Here is an 18,030-nt window from a genome sequence, read left to right as displayed (position 1 = left end):
TTCGACCAAATGTTTTAGGGCCGTGTTTGGACGATGTGATTCGTTCCGGTGTTTGATTGGGCGGATTCCGCCTTGTTGTTGGCAAGTAATGGAATGCATGCTGATTGACGATGATGATGGCGAGGAGCTTTTGTCGTTTCATAAATGAAGTTGAATTAGCCACATCTCATCCGCAATCGTGTGTGAAACGGATGATAGACAAACAAAAGATAAGGGGGTGCGCGTTCAGGAAAAATTACAACGAACAAATCGGATGTCCTTCGCCAAGCGTTTGATTCCGTATAAACCCGCGGTCTGGCGGGTTTAAAGCCGGGGCTTGAAATGATGAACTGTAAGTTTATTTGTGAAGTGCGCAACTTAGGTTTCACGGATCTGACTAGAACGGAGGAGGTATTTGTAACCGAATGATCATGCTTCTTATGTTTTTGAAGAATTGATTAAATAAGATTTCTACAGTTTGGAATCGCGCACTAAATTTATCCATTCCGTATCTGTGTATCTGCAGCATTACAAAAATTATCAGATCAATATCAACAACTTTTTTATAAGCTACAGATAAAGTCTGCTTCATTTAGTATTGGAACAAATTCTTTTGCTCATTGTGGCGCTCCTAGTGGACAGATTTGGAAACTTTTTTCACCCACGTGTCGGGAAATTCATTACCTTTCACCATGTATTTATGTCATAACACCAAACGATAGCATTTTGTAAACAACCGCCATGGAAACCGAACGGAGAGATAAAATTGTGCACAGTTTCCTTGAAAATCCATTGTTGTCGGCATCTAAGCTAGCTAAACAGCTTAAAATGCCCAGAAATACCGTATGGCGTGTTATCAAGCAGTACAAGGAAACATTGACGACGGCTCGGAAGCCGCATTCGAAGCGTCGGAGTGGAACTGTCGACCGGAAACTGCGTGGGAAAGTCATCAAGGCCGTCAAGAGGAATCCCAATCTTTCAGACCGCGATTTGGCCAATTAGTTCCAGGCCGCGAACAGTACAGTGCGACGAATTCGTCTCCGGGAAGGAATAAGGTCATTCCGAGCCAGCAAACAGCCGAATCGGACGCTGAAGCAGAACAATGTGGCCAGAATCCGTGCTCGAAAGCTGTACGACCAAGTGCTGACCAAGTTCGACGGATGTATTCTGATGGACGATGAGACCTACGTGAAGGCGGACTTTGGGCAAATCCCAGGTCAAAAATTGTATTTCGCGACGGCTCGGGGGGATGTACCTGCAAAATTTAAGTTCGTGTTTGCGGATAAATTCGCCCGCAAGTACATGATTTGGCAGGGAATATGCAGTTGTGGACAGAAAACCAAAGTCTTACTCACTGACAAGACAATGACATCAGAAGTCTACAATATTAAATGAAGCAGACTTTAGAAATACAAGAATGGTTTTACAAGTTTATCGGGAAGAGTGAATAGCTGTCTTTCCTTTTTTCTGAATGATAGTTCAAATTGCATGCTGAATGGATTGGTCTAAATTGAATGATAAATCTTTCTGAACGGCGAACTTTGGTGGATGAACCGAACGGAGCGATTGAGAACGGCTAGGAAGATGAAGTCATTCAGAACAAAAAAAAAGACAGTTGAATGAAGTCGGGGACATGATCGGAGAAACGTAGAACTACACCACGGACTATCAATTAAACACGTTGAGCCCCGCGTCGGCTCATGGGGACTGACATTGAGCTTTTTATTAGAAGAACGTTGATCATTAGGGCTGACAGCTACAAAGTAATGAAATAAAAAGAAATACATAGTTTGTTTTCGGATGTGTTCGAAAATGTGACCACTTTCTGGTCGAGTTTATGACATTTTTCTAATAGATATCGTTGGGAGCTGAGACCGACTTTGATATTGTACAAGCACTCTTGATTTGAGCTGAATGGAAGGTGCAGCAAGAACAGTCCAGGCCTCGACGTGTTGAATATATTGCTATATTTTCATTTATTCATATGTTTGAAAAGAGAATGTGTCTTGTGCATTAATGCATTAGTTACCTCGAAAATTAACTCTTTATGAAAATGTTGGTGATTCTAAAAAGAGCCTTTGGTGTTGTTGGATTCGCTATACGTTGGATTATGACGAGTTTTTATTTTTTTTCTACACAATTTCTCAATTCCTTCTCACTTCTTTTGGCGTTCGTATTACTGGTTGCTTGGATTATAGTTTGATAGTTCCATGTTATAATGTGACTCCTGAGAAAGTCATGCGATTTATCAAAGAATTTCTGCTTGTTTGCTGTATCACACCAACACCATGGAATTCAGGTTAAAAGCCATACATTCTTATAAGTTTACAGATGATAAACGGCCCTTGAAATAACCTTGTTTTGTACTTATGATATTCCAAGGCATCCATTTTCTATTGATTCAATGAAGCAAAAAAATAAATGGGGATGAAAGGGACAATAATGAGGATAATGGCATTTCCACCATAATCGATATTGCAGAAACCCTTGACGACCATTGCCTATTTGATGGTGTATGTGCTTTCTGTTTCTTTATTTTCTAATTTTTTTAATCGTACGTTGAACCACATAAGCTAAATGATTTTGGTTTGTCCAGTCGAAAACATGATCATGGTTTAACCACTTTTTTGAATGCTCGAGTTCAGCGCACCTGTGTCAAATCAGATATTCGAATGTTTCAAAACATATAAATAAAATTGTCTTTTTCATGGTTCACAACAGTTTTATAGGATATTTTACCGATTCAAATGTTTTTTAAGGGTTGTAAAATCCACCATCTATTGGTGTTAATGCGCCCCTCATTTGAGCTAGCTTTTAATCAATTACCAGATGATTATTTGGCACGTATTCAGACCTTTTCTGGGTTTTAACACATACAAATATTGTAAACATTATGCTTCACACCATTTGTATCAGATATAGCTAAACCATGTAATTAATTCATTTCGATGACCACAATTCTGATCATGAGTTGTCCGATTCACTAATGTTGTTTTGTCCACATGATTTCTATGGCAACCGCTTGGCGCGCTGCAGTATGTTTATGGTGTCCTTCGCGCATAGCAGAAATAAAGTTTCTCTGTGTTGAGTGTGTTGAGGTGAACACTTGAAAACGCCCAAGAAAACTAGAGACTTAGGGATTTTCAACAAACCCAAACTCGTATTGATTATACACCCAATCTAGCGTTGTCAGAAAGCATTTCATTCTCGACAGAAAACATGGGATTGCACCAAAAAAAAAAGTCCAAACGACTTCAACGGGAATCGAACCAAGGCCGGCTGGAATGCAAGACTGTTTTACACGATCACGTTATCCACATAGCTAATGATGCTGTTACGCAGAAGCGTGATAATATTACATCTCATTACAAATTGAAGTTGGAAAGTGTTTTCTAATTTCACTCATAGAAAACACTTTCCAGCATAAAGGAGATCTATATCCATCTCGGTCTGGGCCGTGGCCAAGTAATGCGTGCTTATTTAAAACGTGTCTCTTGTTTCGCTCGCTCGTATTAATCTTATATTGCCGTACCATATATATTATACAAATGCTTACCGGTATTTGTGAGTCACGGCATTTTCTGTCATTTTAACGCTTATTTAATGCAATAAATCGGGATGACAAAACATGAGCTATTTTATCTTATATTGCTGTACCATGTATATTATACAAATGCTTACCAGTATTTGAGAGTCATGGCATTTTCTGTTATGTTATGTGTCGTTTAATGTCATGAATCGGGATGACAAAACATGAGCTAAAAAACAATTTTGGGTGTAATTCTATTATTTTACATTTTACAAAGTTTCTATCTTTTTTCTCACTACAATCAAAATCTTCGTCACTGTTCAACAATTCATAATGCCGACATTTTTAAGTACCATCGGAATTCACCAATAGTGTACCGAATCGGAGCGAGATAAGTGTGTTGATAAGAGATGAGTCAAAGGATTCACACTTATTTTTCATTTAGAATTAATTAAGAACGATTCATAAAATAACATACCAATTCACGATTAAATTAATTGGGTATTAGTGTGGCACCGCCTTCATTGAATTCGAAAAGTCAACGTTATATATAACGATACATATCATCCTAGGGGATGATATGTATAGTTATCTGTTGCGTATTGATTTCCTCATTATATATGCAGGTGGGGCAATATTTATTTTACGATATAAACACATTTTTCCTAACAACATTGGTAGCTTATATCGATATCGAAGTTCTGTACAAATCTTGATGTTGTGAATGAGTGGTTTGAATTAAACGCAATATATTTCATGAGGCTTTATAATGTAATTGTGCTGACCAGTGCATATTACCAATATAGAAGACCTAGCTATTTTCTAACTAATTCATGAGTGATACGGCTAAATTATCGCTTCAAGGCACCGTGAACTGATTAGCACGAACCTCTGATCTGTATCTGGCAATTCCATGAAAAATCTCAAATCTGATATATTTTTCTGTCATTGCGCAAAATTTCACACAGGTGTCATCCTGAGTTATTGTGGTCTAAAATATGTGGTATTGCAGAATACACTCATTTTCGGAGATTAGTTGTTTCTGAATTGCCAATTTTCTATCTATTATCAGCAAATGAAAGGTATTTAAGTGAACTTTCACGCTTTTAAACGAAATATTTGTAGAATTCAGTTGTTTAGATGAATTACATGAATTTCTGTATATAAAGAAATAAAAATGAGAAGATATAAGTATGAGCATTTCAGGTTGTTTTCATAGAAATACACGTTTTTCTTTATAGATATATTGGCTCCTATTTGTTTCTCCTATATCAAAAAAATAACACAAAACAACAAAACAACAATGAAGCATGGAAAACAGTCACAAATCGTAAAACATACGAAAACAAACAATTTTTCAAATATTTCCTTATTTTCGACAGGGCTCAATGTATTAATGGTAGAACGATTGAAATTTAGTCAACATAAATTTGACGTATTTCGTTTCAGTGTGCAGTTAAAAAAACTTGACCACCCCTAATTTTGTAAATGTATGCGTGTAGATTAATTCCTCTATTTTTATGTTAACGCTTAAAAATTTTGTTCGGGCAAAACGAAAATCACGCAGCTTCCGGGACAGAAATTTTACATGGCAACGGGAAGAAGAAAGATGGCACACGACTTCAAGACCCTGAAAGTTCCTCAAAATTACCTGGTCTGGTAGGCCATCTGCTCCTAAGGAACGCTTGAAGAAACGTATGTTGCCTTTACTTGACAAACATGACAAACCCATTCTGTTTGATTGAATTTGACATCCCGCAGATTTTTTGTTGATGAGAAAAAGGCAGTGCCCAAAGATCACAGCCATTCTGATCTTACGGTGAATTATATTGCATTTCAGGTATTCTGCCTCGGTCTTGAGGTTGCTGGGCATTCTACATATGCAAAATCATCTTTCAACAATGTCAATAATATAATGCTAATACAGGGTTTTCCAATTCGGGCTTCCGAAAGTATACAGCCCTGCGCTGACAACCGTTTGACATAGCTGTCAACCAAAGCGTCATATCGTTATTTGACTGTCTGCCATTTTACAATATGGATTGTGCGATGCTAAACGTGTTAGTTTTGTTCAATTATACTATAAAAATGATGAAAAACCGGCAAATGTTTTTCGAGCATTACGGACGGATTTTGGTCGTCATGGACGGCCTACAGAGCACACAATCGCTAATGTAGTGCGTAAATTCGAACAAACTGGATCCGTAACGGATATTGTGAAACCTGTGCATCATCGTAAAGTGCGTTCGGCCGAAAATATTGCTGCTGTTGCTGCCAGTGTGGAGGATGACCCGAATGATTCGATTCCACGGCGTGCTCAGCAATTGGGCTTGTCAAACACATCATTGTGGCGAATTTTGCATTTGGACTTGCACCTACATCCATATAAAGTCCAACTGGTACAAAAATTAGAGCGTGGTGACCATGGAATGCGTCGGGCATGCGTCGATTGGGTGAACGAACAACAGCAGCGAAATGCTGAATTTTCGCATCAAATTTTCTTCAGCGATGAGACATTTCGAGCTCGGTGGCTATGTGAACACCCAAAATTTCCGTATATGGGGCTCAGAAAATCCACATGTGATTGTTGAGAAGCCATTGCATCCGCCAAAAGTCACTGTTTGGTGCGCATTATGGTCTGGTGGAGTCATCGGGCCGTATTTCTTTGAATATGAGGACGGCGAGACGGTAACTGTGAATGGTGAGCGCTATGGCCGAATGTTAACCGATTTTTTTGCCACAAATTGAAGATATGGATACGGATGACATGTGGTTTCAGCAGGACGGCGCCACGTGCCACACAACACGACCGAACATGGCCATATTACGAACGAAATTTGAGGGACGCATAATTTCGCGTTTTGGTGATGCCAATTGGCCGTCCAGATCATGCGATTTGAACCCGCTAGACTTTTTTTTGTGGGGTTATGCGAAAGACCGTGTCTATGCCAACTCTCCGCAAACTCTTGAACATTTGAAATACAACATTCGTGAAGTTATGACCGAGATACCGCCCCATATGTGCCGAAAAGTCATCGAAAATTACCTGTTCCGGATCAAGGTGTGCGAGGAAGCCCTAGGTGGACATTTGAATGATGTTGTATTTCATACATAATGGCATAAACCAAACATGTTTACTAGTTTTTTTTTTTTAATAATTCTACGGCTTCAATCAATGTGCGAAACGCAGAATAGTGGAGAATACTTATCAAAAACAATATTTATTCCCCTCGAAGTTGAAACATGATATTTATTACTGTTTTTGAGCAGTATAATGAAGCCACTTTTAGCGCTTGAAGCGAAATAACTCTGGACTTTGCAATTTGAACAAGCACAACTCATGTTCATATTGTGCGCTCAGGATCTATAGACATACCAAAACACACACACACACACACACACACAGCATAACTCCCACGATGTGAACCCGCAGTAGAACTAACCCATTCACATATAATCCACATCAGTTATACCACTTCAGTAGAGTGGATACACCCGATGAAATAAAAAAAAAATCCAAATCAAACCGATAGAAATGGGTGAGAGAGTAGGAAATAAAGAGATCAGTTTTTGTCAGTTCTTGCCATAGGCGGAAAATTTGCTGTTTATCGATTCATCTGAAACTAACGACTAAATTTTGAGTGAAAAACGGAATGGGGGCTCGGTCCCTGGTGGGCTTCCGAAATGTTAAAAACTGATCCCCGGTAACGGGCACCATTTTTGGTGAACTGGAATAAATCGAATTCCGAATAGAATTTAATTACTGTAATTCGGCACAGGCCAGAGGGAAGGGATGGGCGATCGGGGTGATTGTGGGGAGGCAGGGGGTTCCCGGAGAACGACACAGATCAGAGTGCTATAATTTGGTATTCAGCTCCGGCTTTGGAGTGGATTGAACTTTTGTGCTTTTAGAAGGATATTTGTGGAGTGGGATTAGAATCTGATGTATGATCTGTTTCAGGAAGCAGAAAAAGCATTAGAAACTAAAACCACATTATATTCGAGGTTCTTCCCTCGCCGGCAGTTTTTTATGATTAACTTGAACGAGATCCGCACAGCTAATATCAGAATAAATGTCATTCTTTTTTTCTCTTCTGCTCTTTTTTTTTCAGCATGGATTACGTTAGCCTCAGTTGCTGTGCCCTGGCATTTGGCCTGTACGTCAACACGCTCAGCGCTGGATTCGTATACGATGACAGGTAAGGCTCTTTGTTGTCCTGAACATTCTCGTACATGATACATGCATATGTTATGTAGCAACACCAGCAGCATTCGAACGCGGGTCCGTTCCGGTGAACGAAAAACTGATGATGTCACTTCAAGGTGAGGCTTGGGAACACATCGTTCAGCTAATTTACTTAATTAAATATTGCCTCACCTTCGCACCCATCTCTCCACCCTTTTCGAGGGGAGGTGTTGCCGGGAGTGAATTGCCCGCTGATGAACGGGGTCTGCCCCTTTGTCAAACAATACGGGCTAATTCCGAGCAGCTCATTTGGCCTTCTGTTCGGAAACATCCGCCATTTGCTGTTGATAATCATATATCAGGCTGGGCGTAGCTCGGGTTTCGGATCTCTTTAATTTTATTTCCTCGTCAATATTTGGACAAACATATATACCAAAAATAACACATTACAGCAGTGCGGTATCTTGAATTTTTGGAGTTAAAGTATTTTCAGTTTCAGATGGAAAAACTAGTTTAAATCCGGATATTTCAACCGTTTACATCGTAACCCACTCTGAGAATTTGTACCGTATTGGTACTTCTCTGCATGAAAATTGAAAGTGAACCATCGATGTTCGAAAAACATTTGAAAGATCCATTACAAAATACGAAACTTAAGTGTATAGACTCGAGCGATCCAAGGCACTGCTTGACTCTCTAGAGATAAGTTGTAGAGTGTTTTCTCCAGGAGGCACGACCGTTCATCTCCGTGACTGACGATCGATTCCCCGTTTATTTCTATTACATTTTCATTTTCTCTACCTCTGCGTATCACATGATTTATCGAATTTTCCATTTGTATAGAAAATTACGATATTTTTATTCAAGTATCCTTCAATGGATTATTTCCTATATTCTGGTTAGAAAAATGTCTTATGAAGTATATTTACTGAGCTTGAAGATAAGCTTGAAAAGATTGTCATGTGTAAGCGGATAGTTCTGATTCATGAATTAATTCCCTACTAAGCATTCCTTGTTCATTTGAGATCTCCGATGTTTTCGTAGCCAACAGTGCCCTTCGCCGTTCTATTAATAGTAAATAATAATAGTCGTTCAGTCTTTTCTCTGAGTTTCCAGTTCTGGCAAATGATGTGTTCTGCATTTCGATGTTTTTGGTTTGTTTTTGCAACTGTTTCATCTTATATCGTCAAACGTGTTACGTGTTTGGGAAGCTCTTATTGTACTCTGAGGAGAATGTTGATTTTTTGTTGAAATTCTGTCGCATATATTGTTCCATTTTTCACATTTTTCATCAAATGTGCTGAGGCCATGGCTTTTCTTGAATTTGGTCCATCGCCTTGAACTTATTCATTAATTGATTCCGCTCCGTCGCTTGTCACCGGATGATTGATTCCACATTTCCTGCTGCTTTCGGAGATCATTTCACTTCCCTACTGAACCATCCCAATTGACCATGAATCATTTAAAAAAAAAATCTTTTGTTCAATAGAATTAAATTTACATCATACCTTTATATGGTAATAGTACTAATTTATGGTTAATAATAGCATTTTTTATATGGTTCATAAAATTTTCGATAAACAAAATATATTTTTTTGTCATTTTTCTTTCAATTATCTATAATCTATATTCTATTTTGTCGCTTCGTTTACATCGGGAAAAAAAATTATTCAATTGTCACTCCGTCTTTTAATATATTTTAATATTATCTATACAGCCATTCCATGTCAAACCGATATAGTAGTTCTCAGAATTTCGTAAAAAGTGGTAGTTTCGTTCTTTATCGCAAGCAACCCGTATTTTTTATTTTTTTTTTTTGTTAGGGTGTCCATTTTCAATTTAGGGTGATCCGAAATATCGAAATACCGAAATATTTTTCCAAAAATCATAACTTGTGAACTACTGAACGATTTAGACGGTCAACATATCAAATTAAAGCTAACTAGATAGTCATTCTTGTAAAAATGCTAGCAAAAATGTCAGGTTTTGGATTTGTCATTATTTACGGTATTTGTTTTTTTATAGATTTCAGGGTTTCGGGACTAAGGGCGCTATATTTTTTATACTTTTTATGGAAAGCTGAGGATTTTTCACATATCAGGTAGGCGTTTTTTTGTTTTTGAGTTATGATTTTTCAAAGTTACCCGATGGTCCAACAAATAATTTTTCTCTTTTTTCCCAAAAATGACTTTTTTCAAAAAATATTACTTTTGAACTACTGGACCGATTCAGATGATCGACATATCAAATTGAAACCTGCTAGCTAGCCTTTTTTGAAAAAATAACACACTTGTCAATTGGATTATAGTCACATACATCCAGTCTAGTCGTATAGAAATAATGAACGAAAACTGGAAACATGTTAACTTTGAAAAATCATAACTTAAAAACGAAAAATAACACCTCTCTGATTTCATCCATAATAGCCATCGTTTGAAGATACACAGATTCCACTGGAGAGTGGGAATCCAATCTAATTGCGTTGTATGCAAATCCAAATACAGTACAAGAAATTCCTTTATGTGTATATACGTCTTCAGATCCCACACTTTTTCCCATTGAACTAAAGGGTGTGTCACATCAAATTGCATCACGGAAAAAACGCTGTAGAAATTTAATTTTTAGGAATTATATCTTCAGCTTTCGCTTATAATCAGATAAGAGTGTATAGATCACGCTGGCCATGCTTCACTGTCAATTTTTCGTAAATTTGGAAAAATGTCGTCGAACGAAAAAGAGCGTCGTGAATTAATCCTGTGCACTTATTTCGAGAATCTGGAGTTGTCACATCGGGACATCGGTAAGATGCTGGGAATCGTCCAATCCACGGTCAGCAGAGTACTGAAACGATACTTCGAGAACCTAACCATCGACCGGAAGGTGAAGAACGGCAAAAATGGATGCTCCGTCAGTGAAAAAGATCACAAGCGCGTAGTTAAGCAGATTAGACGTGATCCGAGAAGTTCGGTCCGGGATGTCGCCAGTAAGATGAATTTGTCAAGTTCATTCGTCCAGCGGACCAAGCAGCGGGAGGGCCTGCGTACATACAAGGTTCAGAAGGCTCCTAACCGCGACGAAAGGCAAAACATGGTGGGGAAGACGCGAGCCCGGAAGCTGTACACCGAAATGCTGACGAAGCCGCATTGCCTGGTAATGGACGACGAAACCTACGTCAAAGCGGACTTTCGTCAGCTGCCGGGCCTGTTGTTCTTCTCCGCAGAGGACAAATTCAGCGTTCCGGAGGAGATTCGCAAGCAGAAACTATCCAAGTTTGCCAAAAAGTACATGGTGTGGCAAGCGATCTGCTCTTGCGGAAAGCGGAGCGCCCCCTTCGTGATGACCGGCACGGTTACACGGGCAGGTTTACCTTAAGGAGTGCCTACAGAAGCGCTTACTACCACTATTGAAGCAGCACGAGGGCCCGACCATATTCTGGCCGGATCTCGCTTCGTGCCACTATTCAAAGGACGTGTTGGAGTGGTATGAAGCCAACGGGGTCACCTTGGGGCCAAAGGAAATGAACCCGCCCACCACGCCGGAGCTTCGCCCAATAGAGAAATATTGGGCGAAGAACCCAAAAGTTGTCAAATCGGAGGCGGACTTCAAGAGAAAATGGATTTCTGTTAAAAAAAAAACTACAACCTGACGTTGTATAGAACCTTATGGACGGGGTAAAGAGGAATGTGCGAGCATACGGTCTTGGGCTCGAAGTATGAATAAAAAGAAAATGCCAAAAGATGTTTAATAGTTTGTATTTTACTGTCTAAAATTTTCAAAAGGATCGGTCTACTGGGCGAATTTCTACAGCGTTTTTCCCGTGATGCAATTTGATGTGACACACCCTTTACTATTAGCAAAATGGTTTTGCATTTATAAAATATTCGAAAAAAGGACTTCATATTGCTTCGAGGCGTTCTTTTTCGATTCCCAATAGTTGAATAATTTGAAGAGACATTTTTATTTCAGATGGCTAACGCGTGAAACATGTTTAAAAGCGAAAAATGCTCTGTTTGTATTGTCAAAAAAAAGACTCACACCCGAGGAACGTTCACAAATCATTGATTTTTTTTAATCGAATTTCATACTCTGTGAATAATTTGATTTAAAATCCGGGCAAAATCAACTTTTCCGTCGCTACACATTCTACACAATGTAATACAAATGCTCAACATGCACACAAACATTCCAAAAAGATTGCAAAATTTCAAGATAACGTCCTATTACTTAACATTTGCTAATAGATGAATATAAGAAACAATTGAAAGGCTTGAGTTTAGTAATGAAATCAAAGTAATATTGGTTCTCAGAAATGTTACTTATTAAATTCGAAATCGAAGCTCATTGGCTTTTATTTGATATGTCGATCATCTGAATCGGTCCAGTAGATCAAAAGTTATGATATTTTGTAGTGGAAAAAATGGGAAAAAATAATTCTTCGGACCATCGGTTAAATTTGAAAAATCATAACCCAAAAACGGAAAAAAAAGCATCGCTGGTTTCGAGATATATTATGTGAAAAATTCTCAGTTTTCCAGAAAAAATATAAAAATATATAGCGCCTTTGGTCCCGAGACCATGAAAAAAATAAAATAGACAAATACAATCATTAATAACGAAAACATAATTCAAAATTTCCGCAACTATAGTATTTATCCAAAAAAGACCAGAAAATTGGCTTTTATTTAATATGTCGAACATCTGAATTGGTCCAGTGGTTCGAAAGTTATGAATTTTTGAAAAAAGTCATTTTTGGAAAAAATGCGAAAAAACGATTTTTCGGGAAATAAAAAAATAAAAAAATAAAAAAAAATAATAATTTGCGATGGAGAACAAAACTACCACTTTTGACGAAAATCTGAGAACCACTATATCGGTTTGGCATGGAATGGCTGTTCAGATTCGCTATCATTTTCGAACTCCTCGTCCAATCTATCCTCATTGTTAGTCTCGTTTCTCTTACATTCAAATTCATTCAACAGCTTTTCAATTTTATTATCCTTTCCTTCAAAAGCCGAACCATTTTTATTATTAAATTTCAAGATTTCTTCCATTAACCATTTGTTACTATTAAGCAGACATAGAGTTTCTTTCTCTTTAGCTGTCAACTTATCCTGCAATGATCACTTCCTTTCCTCTTGCTGTACTCAATTTTTTGCAACTACATTCGCAGCTTCTGAAAATATTCAGACAATTTCCAGTTGGTTTCTTCTAATGGGTAAATTTTCTGCGATAATTGTGAATTTCCCCAATTTCTCCACATTTCGATGCTTTGTATCATTTTCTTTGAGCCTGGTTTTCCATTTATGCATATTTTTCCTGTCAGCTTTCTTCGGCTCCTGAAGGCGCTAGTATAGTGTTATTTTTTTATAGTAATAGTATTATTTTTTAATATTATTAACTTGATTTCTCACTTTCCGTGTGAACCGATAGGATGATGATACGAAATCCATCTTCAATGGTTAGGAAAAAATTCCAACGGTTCAAAATTATCATGAGTTCGAATGAAAAATGCTTCCAATCATAGATAAGCCTTCATTGAATAAGTTGATGGTTTCAATCTTTTTCATATATTCTTCTTATCATATTATACAGGGTGGGTTTCATCGTGAAGTGAACATGAGATGGATTAATATTTGTACAATTCAGACGCTGTCCAAATGCAAATCGTTTGGACGCTGTCCTAACAGATTAACGTTGGTAAAGTTAGCTATGATTTTTCGCTCCATATTTTCAGTACCAAATGAGAGACGAAAAACCATTCTCGTTGAACTTCCGAGAACGAGATTTTCCACATATCTTTCTCTCTGAAAAAGAATTTTCGGTGAAAACGAAAAGACGAAAATATCAACAATACACGGTTCATCGAAAACTAGATTGATTGATTGAATATTTATCGTGCATCCGAGCGAGGATTTCGATCTCTGATTTATGTGTACTTAAAATGAACGCATGAAGAGTTTGAATTATTTGTTCCACTTTTTATCTCATTATATTTATTTATAATTTCTGTAAACCATACAAGTGGAACAAATAATTCTCATCAGTTGCGAATCGTTGTGTTAAAAACAGTTTTCAAAAATGGAAAACAAATTTTTAGAATATAAGGAATTCGTGATGACTATATTTTGTGTTTGACTGGTAGTACCGTATCTGTTGAAAGGATTTATCTTATGGGTCAAAATTTTGAGGCAAAAAAAATTGAATAGAAAAAATAACTTGATTATGTTTTCAAAGCTTAGAACGTTTAATTTATTACATAGAACATACGATGTTGATAACTAAATTAAAAAGAAAACATAAACAGCGAAACCTTGGCTCGTTTTATGGGAAATTTCGATATTCTTATTCGAGAATCTATCAATCGTTTATTCCCTATATTCTTGTTCGAAAAATGTCTTATTAAATCTATTTGTAAAGGGGCGCTTCATAAAGCACATTTTATGTAATATTAACTGTCAAAATTGGGTGCAGGTCGGACTGGATTATATACTGACTCGATTTGTATTTGACAATGTGGAAGATAGGTCAGAACCTCATCTATCGGATTCTAAAGCAAACTCGAATTGGGACGTTTTTGTAGTTCAGTTATTAACTAAAGAAAAAGTTGATGAAGAGAAATCGATCAAATCACGTACACCCCTTTCCTTCCGAGTCTCTTAAATATGATTTATTTCAAGCGAATATGAAATATTTCAACGTTAAAATGAAAGTTAATTATGAATACAGAGAGGTAAAAATCGTGATTTTTGTAGATTCCAGTTGAAAATTCACCAGAAATTATTAAAAATGATATTACAGCGAAATTTAAAAAAGATAGAAGTTGGGTATCAAAAAACGAATTGTATGGCGGTCAGTGAGATTTAATTTGGTTGATAGAATCATTGAAGTTAACTGTGATTTTATTGAATAAGAATAACACCTTAAAAGCCATGTACCATTAGAAAAAAAAAGACAGATCAAGCGCAAACGCCATGCCAATGTACAGGGTTTTCCATTTCGGGCTTCCGAAAGTATACAGCCCTGCGCTGACAACCGTTTGACATAGCTGTCAACCAAAGCGTCATATCGTTAGTTGAATGTCTGCCATTTTACAATATGGATCGTTTTAGCATCGCACAACGTGTTAATTTTGTTAAATTATACTATAAAAATGATGAAAAACCGGCAAATGTTTTTCGAGCATTACGGACGGATTTTGGTCGTCATGGACGGCCTACAGAGCACACAATCGCTAATATAGTGCGTAAATTCGAACAAACTGGATCCGTAGCGGATATTGTGAAACCTGCGCATCATCGTAATGTGCGTTCGGCCGAAAATATTGCTGCTGTTGCTGCCAGTGTGGAGGATGACCCGAATGTTTCGATTCCACGGCGTGCTCAGCAATTGGGCTTGTCAAACACATCATTGTGGCGAATTTTGCATTTGGACTTGCACCTACATCCATATAAAGTCCAACTGGTACAAAAATTAGAGCGTGGTGACCATGGAATGCGTCGGGCATGCGTCGATTGGGTGAACGAACAACAGCAGCAAAATGCTGAATTTTCGCATCAAATTTTCTTCAGCGATGAGGCACATTTCGAGCTCGGTGGCTATTTTTTTTTATCCAAAATATATATTTTTATTAAGGCTCATATGGCGTCAGCCTAACGGGGCCGGGAGTTCAATATTTCGACAATGTTTGCTTACAACTATGTTAGTAATATGTAACCGATTACTCGCGGTTGGCTCGAGGTTAGTATTACAAGTGTTCTCATAATTGGTATGTTGCAGTCTTCGATGCTCTGTACGTATGCCCGACACGGGATACCTCCTATTGGGATGCAGCTGACCATTAATCAGCAACGCCCCCTAGTCTGTACCTCATATCTAGTGTGGTGCGTCTTTCTCGACTCGAGGAATCCAGGATAGAATGGTCACTATCCGGCGCAATCATCAGCTCGTGTAGAGTTGTCATAAGCGGTACAACCTTTGGCTCTTGTTGAATGATCAGTGGACTGCACAACCTTTAGCCCGTGTATCTGTAAAGAGTGTGTGTATGTATTGCCGCGACTAAGTAAAAGTTTATCGTTTGGATAGGAGGGATATGAAACGGGGACACAACGAAGGAAACATCATTAAACGTTGACATCGGCGTTTCTGAGGAACAGGTATAGATGAAGCAGAAGATCAGGATCATGGCTACCTAAGATATCCCGGACGGGGATATCCGATTGTCTGCCTTGTGCTCTCAGTGCTCTAGAGAACTGAGAGCGAGCAGCATGGAACCGGATACACGACCAGACAACATGCTCGATGTCGTGGTAGCCATCGCCACAATCACAAAGATTGTTTGCTGCGAGCCCAATGCGATAGAGATGCGCGTTTAGGTTGTAGTGATTGAACATAAGCCGAGATATCACGCGAATGAAATCACGACCTACATTCAATCCCTTAAACCAAGCACTCGTCGAGACCTTAGGGATAATCGTGTGTAACCAACGACCGAACTCATCTTCACTCCACATGCGCTGCCAACTTACGAGCGTATACTGACGAGGAATGTGGAAAAATTCATTATAAGCAATTTGCCTTTCAAAAAGTGTGCCTTCTAAAGCGCCCACCTTAGCTAGCGAGTCCGCTTTCTCATTCTCCGGAATCGAGCAATGAGAGGGAACCCATGCTAAGGTAATCGTGAATAATTTTTCGACCAAAACACTCAATAGTTGTCTTATTCTTGTTAGGAAATAAGATGAGCAATTATAAACTTTCATTGAGCGGATTGCCTCTATTGAGCTGAGACTGTCTGAAAAAATAAAATAGTGGTCGATGGGCAATGTTTCAATGATCCCTAATGCATAATACATCGCACCCAGTTCAGCGACATACACGGAACAAGGATCTTTGAGTTTGAAAGAGGCACTGGAATTTTCATTGAAGATGCCGAAGCCAGTGGACTCGTTTATGAATGAACCGTCAGTAAAGAACATTTTATCAGATCCAACTTTCCCATATTCTGCCGAAAATATCGGCGGAATAGAATCGGAGCGTAGGTGATCTGGGATTCCATGGATTTTTTGTCGCATGGACAGATCAAAAATGACAGAGGAATTGCAAAAGTATGGGAAGCAAACTTGGTTGGAGATGCCTGGTGAAGTGAGCACGTCGTGGGTAAGGTACTCATGGTATAAAGACATAAAACTTGACTGAGTAGATTTTCGAAGTTATCAATCACCAATGGATTCATGATCTTGCAATGGATGAGAAATCTGTAGGATAATTCTGTGAACCGAAGAGTAAGCGGGGGTACTCCTGCCAAAACTTCGAGACTCATCGTATGTGTCGAATGCAAACACCCCATGGCTATACGTAAGCAACGATATTGTATTCTCTCCAGCTTGAGAATATGAATCCTGGCAGCTGATCGGAAGCAAAAACTGCCATATTCTAACACTGATAATATCGTTGTTTTGTACAACTGGATGAGGTCTCCTGGATGGGCACCCCACCATGTTCCGGTAATTATTTGGAGAAAATTGATTCTTTGCTGGCATTTCTGTTTCAAATACGCAATGTGTCTCCCCCAGGTACATTTAGAATCAAAATATACACCCAGGTATTTGAAAAACATAGAGTGTTGGATCGTTTTGCCGGATAGGTAAAGCTGGAATTGGGCGGGTTCGTGCTTCCTAGAAAAAACGACCATTTCAGTTTTCTCCGTAGAGAATTCGATACCCAGCTTGAGGGCCCACGTGAACAGATTGTTCAGGGTATCTTGCAACGACTTTTGCAGAACGACGGGATTAGTACCCGTGATGGAAATAACTCCATCGCCTGCAAGTTGTCTCAGCGTGCAGTCTCTAGTTAGACAATCATCTATATCATTGACGTAAAAACTGTACAAGAGGGGGCTTAGGCAGGAGCCTTGTGGTAGGCCCATAAAACTGTAACGAGAAGATTTTGAGTTGCCATGAGAGAAATTCATGTGCTTTTCTGACAGTAAATTGTACAGGAAATTATTGAGAATTGGTGAAAGTCCACGATTATGAAGCTTCTCTGAGAGAATTTCCATGGAAACTGAATCAAATGCCCCTTTGATATCGAGAAAAACGGAAGCCATTTGTTCTTTGCGAGCAAATGTGATTTGGATTTCAGAAGATAGCAGCGCGAGACAATCATTTGTCCCTTTACCTCGGCGGAAGCCAAACTGCGTATTTGACAGCAAATTGTTCGTTTCGACCCACTTGTCCAAACGAAGTAGAATCGTTTTCTCTAACAATTTACGAATACAGGATAACATTGCAATCGGCCTATACGAGTTGTGATCGCAAGCCGGCTTGTTGGGTTTCCGTAT

The 18,030-nt window shown here is 38.6% G+C and overlaps 1 protein-coding gene across 2 annotated transcripts in view; it reads left to right on the top strand.

The window, feature by feature from the left end:
• The window catches only part of LOC129774818 (protein O-mannosyl-transferase TMTC2), a 786,337-nt gene that overhangs the window by 134,251 nt on the left and 634,056 nt on the right, over window positions 1–18,030 (top strand). For both annotated transcript variants that reach the window (XR_008742781.1, XM_055778813.1), the window contains exon 3: window positions 7,621–7,707. Coding sequence is in view for 1 of the 2 variants with exons in the window: in XM_055778813.1 (XP_055634788.1) it covers window positions 7,621–7,707 (87 nt within the window). In the remaining variant the exon portion in view is untranslated. The remainder of the gene's footprint in view (window positions 1–7,620; window positions 7,708–18,030) is intronic.

This window comes from Toxorhynchites rutilus, chromosome 3 (genome assembly GCF_029784135.1).
Source record: "Toxorhynchites rutilus septentrionalis strain SRP chromosome 3, ASM2978413v1, whole genome shotgun sequence".
In the NCBI taxonomy this organism is placed as follows: domain Eukaryota; kingdom Metazoa; phylum Arthropoda; class Insecta; order Diptera; family Culicidae; genus Toxorhynchites; species Toxorhynchites rutilus.
This window is presented reverse-complemented; position numbering and strand designations above follow the sequence as displayed.